This window comes from Nematolebias whitei, chromosome 3 (genome assembly GCF_014905685.2).
Source record: "Nematolebias whitei isolate Nwh7 chromosome 3, NemWhi1, whole genome shotgun sequence".
NCBI lineage: Eukaryota > Metazoa > Chordata > Actinopteri > Cyprinodontiformes > Rivulidae > Nematolebias > Nematolebias whitei.
The window spans coordinates 5,917,036-5,928,998 of NC_056500.1; the positions used below are offsets into that span (position 1 = coordinate 5,917,036).

Below are 11,963 nucleotides of genomic sequence, written 5' to 3' on the forward strand. Positions count from 1 at the left end.
CTCAAACTAGCAGAAGTAAGATGAAAGGAGTAAAAAGCTGAATTCAACAGAAATAAGTTAATTAGGCTGAAAGTAACAGAAACGGGTGAAAAAAATTGTAAAATTAGCTGAAAAAGCTAAAATTAGCATAAAACAGCTAAATAGTAGCTGAAATAACTACAACTAGCAGAAGTAAGCTGAAAGGAGTAAAAAGCTGAATTCAACAGAAATACGTTAATTAGGCTGAAAGTAACAGAAACGGGTGAAAAAAATTGTAAAATTAGCTGAAAAAGCTAAAATTAGCATAAAACAGCTAAATAGTAGCTGAAATAACTCAAACTAGCAGAAGTAAGCTGAAAGGAGTAAAAAGCTGAATTCAACAGAAATAAGTTAATTAGGCTGAAAGTAACAGAAACGGGTGAAAAAAATTGTAAAATTAGCTGAAAAAGCTAAAATTAGCATAAAACAGCTAAATAGTAGCTGAAATAACTACAACTAGCAGAAGTAAGCTGAAAGGAGTAAAAAGCTGAATTCAACAGAAATACGTTAATTAGGCTGAAAGTAACAGAAATGGGTGAAAAAAGTGGAATTAGCTGAAAAAGCTAAAATTAGCCTAAAACAGCTAAATAGTAGCTGAAATAACTCAAACTAGCAGAAGTAAACAGAAAGGAGTAAAAAGCCGAATTCAACAGAAATAAGTTAATTAGGCTGAAAGTAACAGAAACGGGTGAAAAAAATGTGGAATTAGCTGAACAAGCTAAAATTAGCATAAAACAGCTAAATAGTAGCTGAAATAACTCAAACTAGCAGAAGTAAGCTGAAAGGAGTAAAAAGCTGAATTCAACAGAAATAAGTTAATTAGGCTGAAAGTAACAGAAACGGGTGAAAAAAATGTGGAATTAGCTGAACAAGCTACAATTAGCATAGAACAGCTGAAAAGTAGATAAAAAAGAAAGAAGCTTAAATTACCAGAAAGAAGTAGAGAACACTATTTTGTCAAATTAGGCTGAAAAAAAATGAGTGCAAAAAATAGTGAATTTGCCAAAAAAGCTGAAATACCCATGAGCATAAAACAGCTAAATAGTAGCTGAAATAGCAGAAAAAACTGAAACTTGCATAAATAAGCTGAAAGGAGCATAACAAGCTGAACTTAGTAGAAATACGTTAGAAGAAGCACAGCAATGTTGTAGTTAGCAGAAAGAATCTTAAAGAACAAAACAGCTAGAAAAAAACAGCTGAAATTAGCTGAAAACATTTTTAAATTTGCACAAAGAAGCTGAAAGAAGCTGAAGCAGAACAAAATGTGAAAGGAGCAGTAAAAGGTTGTAAACACATCTAAAGATTTGAAGGATGTAAAATGAGTTCAATTCATTTTCTACGAGACAAAAATGGACGAAAAGGTTAAATATTTCAAAAAGCTAAAGTTGCACCAATCCCAAAAATCATAGCACCGTTCTCCTGAACGAGCCGAACATTTTGATTTATGATTTGCTGAAAAAGCACAAAAATTGTGGAACGAGAGCGATGCCAAAAAACAATCTACGGAAGAAAAATGGATGACAATAGTGAGAATGCTTCATGAGCTTTCACACGAGCAGAAAAGTCACTTCAGGCTACAGCTGCTCTTTGCAGCCAGACTCATCCAACAAAATATTTACTCATAATAATAGAAATAAACTCTTCCACTGACTTTTTAAGCATCATGTCTTCCAAAACCTTAACAGCTTGTGTTGTTACTGGAGGGTGCAGCAGAGTATGTTGCACCTTTAGCTGAATCGTACCATAAGCAGAAGATCAGAGAGGGTTCGCACTTCCAGAGTAGAATCACAGAGAAGTGACGCGACCAAAGGAAAATGGGATTTATTCTGATGATAATCCAAGCATGAGCAGGTAATGGAGCAGATCGTTCACTTCTTATTACCCACAACCACTTTAACACGACCACATGCTGCTCACGGAAGAGAGCATTTACTCAAAAAATAACACAATAAGAGACATAATTAGAAAATATAAGGCCCAGTAATCAGAAATCATAAACTCATACCTAAACTCCATTTTTTTAAGATCTGCAACAAAAACAAGTTTTGACATCTCCATTTTTTTCCAGTTTTGATCTGTAGCCAATCAGCAGTTAGCATTTCTGCATTTGTTTTTTTTTTAAAGAAAGTATCATTTTCTGTTTCTGTTAAACTTACCTGTGCTACAGCCACCTGCGTCTGCTGCTGCTGCTGCTGGAGCTGCTGCTGCAGCAGTTGCATCTGGTGGTAGACGGATAGGGGCGCGCCGGGCGGGAGCGCGCTCGATGCCGGGAGCAGCATCCTGGGGCTGGACACCAGCAGAGACGCCTCCTCTGAAGCCTGACACAGAAAAACGATTGTCGTTATTGTCAACATGATGTTGAGAGAAAAATGGTACGACTCGTTATGTTAATTTGTGGGTGCAAAAACTGCTGAACAAACAAATAAACACATTTGTTTTGATCATTTTTTTATACCCTTCCAAACTCCTCTGTAGAATAGATAAATCACTGTAAACAACAACTTTTAGTTTTTTTTTAAAAGTAGCGCTCAAAACTATAGTTCTGGATGCAAACAGAGCGAGTGATGAAAACATAGGACGGGAAATAAAACGTCCGAGAGCAAACGTCAAAACAAGGATTTGAATATGACACGCAGAGCTGCTGATGAGCTGCGTCAGTTCGAAACGAGCGACGCAGACGGAGAATTTAGTGAAGTAACAACCAAACCCTCGACTACAACCACAACGAGCTTTGGGACTCGGATCTCCTTCAGCTGACGGGAAGTCACCATCGATCCCTCTCCATCACTCCAGCCGTCAAAACGAGTTTGACTGTTCGGCAGATTTGTTGCTTTAATCCCACGATGAAGCAAATTTATTATTGTGGGGGAGGATTTAAAAACGTCAAAATAAAGGAAGACAAATGGAACGATGTGCTGTGTTTCAAACAAATGCATAAAAATCACCTTTTAAATTTCTGCAGTGCCTGAAGAGACAAATAACAGACACTTCAGCTGAAACAACGAAAAACAAATGAACAAACCAAGACACTCAAAGCATGAACATCATTTACATGTAATTAATAAAGACTTTGCATAAATGCTGATGTAGTGGACTAGGCCTACGTCGAAACTAAGTCTAAGGTCAAAACTCTTGACCTTTAGAACCTTGTGGGACAGGAACTGTCATTTCATTTATTTGAATCCATAAATACAGGTTCACCCATCCTGAGACTTTCTTTCTTGAAGATTCAAGTGAAAAGAACACTCTTTTTATTATCATTACTATCTTACAAATGTTGATAATCAAAGTGTCTTAGTTCAAACCATTTTAGATGTTGCAGTGAACTAATCAATTTTATTAACTGAGTAATGATTTTTATTCTCATGTTAAAAGCTGTTGCAGAGTTTATGCATTTTCTGATTTCTGCTTTTGAATGAGCAAGTGTGTGCGTTTACAAGGTTACAGTCAAACGAAAAACAAGTTGTTATGTTAAAACTGTCATGTTTTAGAATCCTATCAGACGTAAGTAGAGATGTTTTGCACCTGTATCCTGAAACACGCCAAAACAAAACCCTCTCGGTCTGTGAGAACATTTCTGAGCTGTCCCATAACAATTCTCGCTGTCTCTAACCTCTTACGTCACAAAACCCACCCCGTCTGGTCGTTTCTGACCAATGAAAAATCCCAAAAAGTGAACCGGGAAAGAGTCTTTAAAATGTCAGTACTTCCTGGTCTACACTGACTCAGAGAGTTAGAGAGTTGTCGGAGTTCTAAGAGTTCTGAGAGCGTAGAGTTCGGTGAGAGTCTACTCAAGCTCTGCTGAGTTCTGATGGAGTGCTGTTGGAGTTCCTGACATGACAACAAAGCTCTCCCGAGTTCCATGGGATTATAACATTTTCCACTGAGGTGAATATGTGTCGAACAGAGCCTCGCCATTACTTCGGACGAGTAACAGCATCCTACTGAGACGCTGAAAGGGTGCGTTAAACGGAATCTCACCTGAGACATCTCCAGGTAAAGGAGCCGATTTCATCACCTAAGTGTACTGTAAGGAAAAGCTGAAGAAAGCCGGAGAGTGTCGATTCTGGTGAACACTTAAGTTCCCTCACATACCATCTTAACTCCCTCTAAACTTCTTCCCATCTTTAAACTTTTCTATCAAGTAGAAATTCTTCCAGATATTTAGAAATGTCTGTGTAAAATGCTCACCCACATTCATGTGGGTAAAAGATCATAGTTGTACAGTTTTCATAAATGTCTTTGGTGCAGCAACGGAAAAATCATGGCCGTATGATTTTTCCTGATTGATTGCTTTGTTGTTATTTTCATAATTTGCCAAATTAATGTACATGTTTGATGTTAAATTTGATTCTGTAAATAAATGACCGCATTCATTTTGATGGGTCAAATATAAATGACGTCTCACTTTGCATTTCCTTAAATTCAATGCACGTTTTATTCAGTCCAGAAAAATGAGGAACCCGCGTTAAATGATGAATATATCCCAGCATCTGTTCATCTACACTGATTACAATCAAGTTTTAGAATAAGATCTTCTTTTGTCGAAGCTGCTTTGGGTGAAACCTTAAAAATAAAATGTCACAAGACGCCACGCTCAAAGTGTTTGATGTGTCCGACTCTCAGCTGCTACCACACCAAGTTTTGGCTCCATCTCTGTAAAACTGACAGAATCACAGCCACTTAGGTGTTTTCTAAGAACAGTGGACTGTGGCAGCCATCTTAAACTGCACTGACTTGTAGATGTCTATTCTATGATCACTTTCTAAAAGTTTTATTAAAGTCTGTCTAGTGGTTCACGAGATATTTTGCTAACAGACAAACAGAGCTGACACAAACCGTTGATCCAAAAGGTAGTAAGTGGAAAAGTTGCACAAAAAAAAGATCACATGGAGAATATGATACAAATGACTTTCAGCTACTACCACACCAATTTTTTTTAAACAATAACTAAAATAGTCTGAATCAAAGCCATGCTTGTGTTTTATAATGTCAGTTGGCTGTGATGGTCATCTCAATATGAGTTGGCTTCCAAATTTAATCAATTATAGTAACACATCCAAAGATTACTTCCTGGAAGTTTGCTTAAAATCCTTCAAGTGGTTCATGAGAAATTTTGCAAACAGACAGATTTGACACAAAATAATCGCAAAATTTTAAACAACGATGTTGCGCAATCCGTCAGCCCTCGAAACGTGTGCTGGGGATCAGTCTCAGCTCTTATCACAACAAAACTTAGACCAGTATCTGTAAAATACAAGCAACAAAGATATCTGGAGACATTGCATCTTCTGCAAAAATACAGTGTGAATGCTTGTTGTAGAAGAACTTGTTGAAAAACAGCTGAAATTAGCTAAAAACATGCTGAAATATAGCTGAAATGGACGAACAAGCCTAACTTAGCAGTAGACAGCAGAAAGAACACATACTGTATTTGCCGAATTACGTTTAAATAAGCAGAAAATTAGCTAAAAAAAAAAAGCAGAAAGTAGCAAAAAATAGCTGAAAGTAGCTGAAAAGGCAGAAAGAAGTTTAAACTACCAAAAGGAAGCAGAAGGCGCTGAAATGAGCTCCAAAAATGTGGATTTACCAGTAACTGCAAAGGCTAAATTTTGTTTAAAACAGCCAAATAGTAGCTGAAACTATCAGAAATAACCAGAAAGGAGCATAATCAGCTGAACTTAGCAGAAACAAGTTAATTAGGCTGAAAGTAGCAGAAATTATCACAAAAAACCTTGAATTTATCTGAAAACAGCTAAAATTAGTTAAAAAAAAGGTAGCTTAAAAGGTAGAACAAGCTTAATTTAGTATAACAAAATGGAAAGAACACATTTGCCCAATTAGGCCGAACGAAGCAGAAATGAGCACAAAAAAAAAGGAAAAGCTGAAATTAGCAAGAAACAGCTGAAAAGTAGCTAAAAATGCAGAGATAAGCTGGAATTGCAAGAAGGAAGTGGAAAGAACACATTTTTTGCTGAATTAGGCTGAAAAAAGTGAAACGAGGACAAAAAGTGTGGAATTTGCTGAAAAAGCTTATATTAGTATTAAAAGCTAAATAGTAGCTGAAATAGTAGGAAAAGCTGAAACTTGTACAAATAAGCTTATAGGAGCATAACAAGCAGAAATTAGCAGAAAGAAGCACAAACATATAGCAGTTAGCAGAAAAAATCTGAAAGAACAATACAGCTGAAAAAACAGCTGAAATAAACTGAACGTAGCTGAAAAAAGTTTAAATTTGCACAAGGAAGCTGAAAGAAAATGTGAAAGGAGCAGTAAAAGATCTAAAGATTTGAAGGATGTAAAACGAGTTCAATTCATTTTCTATGAGGACAGAAGTGGCAGAAAAGGCTAAACATTTCAAAAAAGCTAAAGTTGCACCAATACCAAAAGCCTCCTGAATGAGTTGAACATTTTGATATACGATTTGCTGAAATAGCTTGAAAAGTGCGGGACGAGAACTGCGCCGAATAACGTGCAGAAGAAAACTGGATCGCAATAGTGTGCACGCTTCACGAGCATTTGACTTTTGTCTGCACTGTGGTGTTGTTTCATTGTTGATGCTACGCACGCATCTAAATACTCACCGACAGGTTGAGCGTACCGTTCTCCCCATGATTTACGTAGAAATCTCCTCTGGTTATCGCAGCATGTGTTACGTTTGCTCTCAGCCTTTTTTTTTTTTAACGACGTTGTAATGCAGCCAAGTCTGAAAGTCTCTGAGCTGACTGACTTCCAGCAAAGTTTCATTAAAAAAAGGACGGTGCGTTAGAGGAGTTGTAACGCTGGCAAGAGTCACGAAGCCAGTCGACGGCTGATTAAATTGAACCTTGTTCTGCCTTAAGGAACCTGCATGGAGCCACATTACCATCTGTCCCTCTTTAGGCACCTTCTGGTGTCGGACAGACACCGGTGTTTGCTCACGCTCACAGATCCAGACACACCCCGCAGGAGACGAGCGTATGACTGATGGCCTGTCAGAGACGGCTCTTTTAGGTTAGCGGGAGCTAATTATCCAGCTTGACAGTCTGTTTTGGGACATGACAAAGAGAAGAGCACAGCAGAACAGCGTCTTGTTTCAGTGATCGGACACTTGGACAATAAATCTGCCTGCCTAGAACCACGCAGGCCACACTTAAGGAGTTCTCATTAATTGGACCTGGACCTCTGGGTGAGACCAGTGGGGGCAGTGGATCCTCCAAGGGTTTTGGAGTGTGGATCAGGCTAATGTAGCGGGTACACTAACTGGGCTCTTTCCCGTGTTTTTAAACCGTTTCTATAAATGTTTATTTTTTTTAAATTTAGTATTAAACTTTTCCTGCTGCTCTGAGGGCGTGACACCAGCATGCGTGAGGGAGTTTCATCTTTAGAAACGGTAAAGGCGGTATCTCATGGAGCCGCAACGAGTTGGTGAACGGAACTTACGAAGGAGTTTCCCGAAGGACTTGCGACGTTGACGGTGGTTTTAAAATTTTAGAACACGAGTCGCAGAGGCACGCAGTCCTGACACTTGAGTATTTGTACATAATTTTATTTTCTAACAATAGTACCAGACTCTACTGGGTTGCCTCCAACTCATCTCAACCCATCTGAATCTTGCCATGGGTGTTTCCAACCTACTACACTAATGATGAATTTTATATTAATTAAAAAAAAAAGATCTAGATCCAGGGGTGGAAGTAACAAATTACAAATGCTCACATTACTGTAATTAAATAGGTTTTTTGGGTAATTGTACTTTTATGAGTATTTCTTTCAAGTGTGTAATTTTACTCATACGTAAGTACAATTTAGATCATGTAATCTACTTCGCTACTTTTAAAATCAGAAGTTGATACAACCAGTTTGACACGACTGCCAACAAGGAAGAGGGCCGGCAATGGAGGAGGGGGCGTGACAAAGAGACCATCTTAGCACCAACATAACTGGGTTGTTCCACTTTGGAGTAAGCTGTTGGGGGAAGAATCAGTTTTTTGTTGTGTGTTTCCTTGACTGATGAAGCCTTCTGGATCGAAGGCGAAACGTTTCGGCACAAAAAAACAAAACTGTCCATGCGACCTGACTGAAAAATGTTGGAAGTTGATACTGAGTACGGCCGCGATTTGAATTAATGTTCAAACCGTCCAGAAGGCTGCCAAGTTCAGAGCTTGATGGTGCTACAGACACTATGGAAGAAGCTCTCTCTCAAGATGAACACAGCTCTGCCTGCCTCTGCTGCATGTGAACAGCGTTTTAGCTGCGCTGGTCTACTCTTCACAGCCAAACGCAGCCGGACTGACTCGGTTAACTTAGAAAACCAGCTCCTGCTGACACTGAACAGAAGGTTCAGAAAGTGAAAGGTGACAGAAATGTCAGAGTTCAAGACTCTTACCTGCCTGTTGTTCGCAGTCAGTGTATTTGGAAAAGTTTAAACTGTTCTATGCTGGTTCAAAAACTTTTTTTTTTAATAAACTAAATTCCTGCTTTGTCCACATTTGTTTACAAAAGAAATAGCCTTAGCCTTATTTTTCTATATTTTGTTGTTCATCTGAGAACAATGTGCTTTGAATGTAGTTGTTTTATACAGTAAATCGAATTGAACGCATTCTACTGGCAACACAATAAAACATCAATTGGTTAAAAATAATTGTACTCTGAGTAGTTTTTGGGAAGAGTATTTTCTACTTTTACTTACGTATTTTTATAACACCAGTAATTTTACTTGTAATTGAGTACAATTTAAGTAGTGCAACATTGTACTTGAGTACAGATTTTCAGTACTCTTTCCACCTCTGCCTAAATCTACCTATCTGACTTTCAAACTAGGGATGCACGATATTGGATATTTGGCCGATATGTCATTATGTTAAAACTTATTTGGCCAATAACCGATGCCAATATTTTATATACGTTCCTTTGTCAGAACATATCCCTCTTATTTAGGCTTACTTGCTACAAAAATTGTGCAACAGCTGTAACAGCTGGTGACATATGTTCAGTAATAGCCATATGATATGCATAGCACTTTAACTTATATTAAATGAAAAGAGTTAAATGTTATTTATTAGCATTAGTCATCTGTGATGCTGTCTCACTTGTGGAGGTTTGTTCCAGGTTCCTATAGCTGCAGTGTGGGATCCTCTGCACTCCTGTGCATGAAGGACAGACTTTTTAAGTTCAGTTTTTTTCTATCCGTTGTGCCGTAAGACTAATCATGCTAACGGGGCTAACATGACGTCCAAACGTCTGTGGTAAAACTCCAAGTGCTATCGGCTGTTAGCTTCTCAACGACGTCGGAAATGACGGCTTGTAACTCGGGTAACGTTACGTCGGAAAAATATCTCTGACTGAGGAATCCGACATCCTCACCAACGAAAAATAAAACGTCCACACCGCCGACATTTTGAATTTTCCTCTCCGCCATGACATCAGGTAGGCACATGTGACGTCCTTGCGTTGTGCAGCCGCTGCAGGCAAAAACAGCGCCTTTTATATCGGCGAGTTATTTTAACGGAACGGCCGATGTCCGGTATTGAACTTCAATGCTAATATCGGCCGATACCGATACCATGCCGATAATATCGTGCATCCCTATTTCAAACGTGTACCACAGCAAATCAAATCATAAACCTCAAGGCTGCTGCCAATGTGGGAACGATGCGAGTCAAGGTGGAAAACAAAAATAATCTTCATTTTAAATATGACCACGTGGCTCGTTGGTCTCTAACGTTCAGAGTTCAGTGAGACTGTAATGGAAAATTCACCCATTTTCTAACTGTTAGGGAATTTTGGTCAAGGTTTATGGATGTTTTTTTAACTACTATGGCTGAGAATAACTGCCCATGTTGTTTGAGTTAGCAGAGAGAGCTGGACGTAGAGCTGATTTGATGGTGCACGCACAGCTGACAGTCCAAGGACACCAGTCTGTCTGTGAGCCGTGAGAGCTGGTAAACTTATAAAAACAAGCCTCGCACACCGTCCGCAGCAGATTCTCTTGACTGGGCTCCATGCGCGTTTACTTCTGTTCATCTGTGCAACCAGTTGTGAAAATCTGTCCTTGCAAGTAAAACCGGTGAAAAAAAATCTTCGAGTCTGGCTTCTTTGAGCAAGTAAGATAAAAATAGAGGATATTTTTATGCAACGCTAACAATTTTCCTTAAACTTGAGTCACCAGTCGCAGCCCAGTAAGATACCACAACATTGGCGGCAACGTTCTCTGAAGGCAGGAACCAAATCACCAAGGGGGTAAGCCAACTCGCAGCTTTTAAACATGGCATCGTTCTTACTGGTTGTTGGTTTCGATCATCCTGCCAGTTTCTTTGTGCTGGAGCTGGTGCTTCTGGCGGTCAAAGTAAAACATTAAGTCGTGCTAAGCCAGCTCTGGTTTAGTCCTGAAACTGGTTTGGTTTTTGTGCCACGCTTTAAAGCGTAAAGCACTACAAGTCCAAATCAAACTGCTTCCTGCAGTGGCAGCTCTGGGTAACGATTAACTTTGCAGCTAAGGAACCTCAAGCTGATTTTGACAGTGACTGCACAATTCCAAATGTTTTCCGTTTCAGATTTTTCTCAAACAAGTACTCTGGTGGATCGGAAAACTGCAAAGTATTAAAAATGCCGTCAAGTCCTCCTGTCAGAGCTTTAGCTCAGCATATACGTCTGTGAATAACAGCTATAGAAAACGTATTGGATCACATGAAGCCTCTTTGATCAAGAGGTTCTTTAAAACACCCCGTCCCCCCTCCCAAGAGTTACTACGAGACACGGAAGACAAATGCTCGGCTGTGAAGTGAAAGATGTTCAACAGGATTGCAGCGGCGGCTTTGAAGCCGGCAGAGTTGTCAGGAAAACTGGGGAGATTCAAGGAGTGGAAGTGTGAATGAGATGATTCAGCACTCGGGAAAGAAAAAAAAAAAGATGACGTTTGGCTTTTAAGCACTGTGGACAGAGGAACAAGTCCATATTAGAGCGAATCCGGAAGAAATACAGACAAACAGGCTGTCAGCAGCAGCAGGGAATTAAACCTAACGCTGATGAAATGTGTACCTTTGAGCGCTCGTTCCCATCATTTTCCAATAAGTAAAAAAAAGCATTTATTGCTGCACGCAAATCTATTTCGCCTCTATAGAATACGCTTGGAAAGACTGAATCTATTTAACTAATAAAAAACAAGAGGCACTCAAGAAGGATAATAGATTATTTAGAATTCTTGGGGCCCTGATTTGGTTTCACAGCTTTAAAAACTTCACTTACTAAACAGCTAAAATGAATAAAAACAACAAAATAAGCTCAGACAAACCAAGTGTGCAGAATGATACATTAATAACACTACTCTCCATTGGCTCCCTGTTACATTCAGAATAAAATTAAAAATCTTACTTCTAACCTAAAAAGCCCTCAACAACCTAGCTCCATCTTATAGTTCCATATTTTCCTAGCAGAGCACTTCACTCTCAGACTGCAGGTTTACTTGTGGTTCCTCGAGTTTCCAAAAGCAGAATGGGAGGAAGGTCTTTCAGTTATCAGCCTCCTCTCTTGTGGAACCAACTTCCTGTTTCTGGCTGTGAGGCTGACACATTGTCCAGTTTTAAAAATGGGCTTAAGACTTTCCTTTTTGATAAATCCTATAGTTAGGGTAATATATATATATATATATATTTATTTTTTTTTTTAATTCTGGTGTGTTTTTATCTTGTTGTTTGTGTGTATGAGAGCTACAGATCGCCATGTAATTTCCTTTGGGATCAATAAAGTATCTATGTATCTATCTATCTATGTATCTATCTATCTATGTATCTATGTATGTATCTATCTATGTTTCTATGTATCTATCTATCTATGTATCTATCTATGTATCTATGTATCTATGTATCTATCTATGTATCTATGTATCTATCTATCTATGTATCTATCTATCTATCTATCTATGTATCTATGTATCTATGTATCTATGTATCTATCTATCTATCTAT

General features: G+C 38.6%; 1 protein-coding gene across 1 annotated transcript in view; it reads right to left on the reverse strand.

Annotated features, from left to right (window-relative positions):
• Window positions 1–11,963, reverse strand: part of nos1apa (nitric oxide synthase 1 (neuronal) adaptor protein a) — a 207,209-nt gene that overhangs the window by 31,141 nt on the left and 164,105 nt on the right. The window contains exon 8 of the mRNA XM_037697917.1: window positions 2,175–2,336. Within this exon, the coding sequence (XP_037553845.1) occupies window positions 2,175–2,336 (162 nt within the window). The remainder of the gene's footprint in view (window positions 1–2,174; window positions 2,337–11,963) is intronic.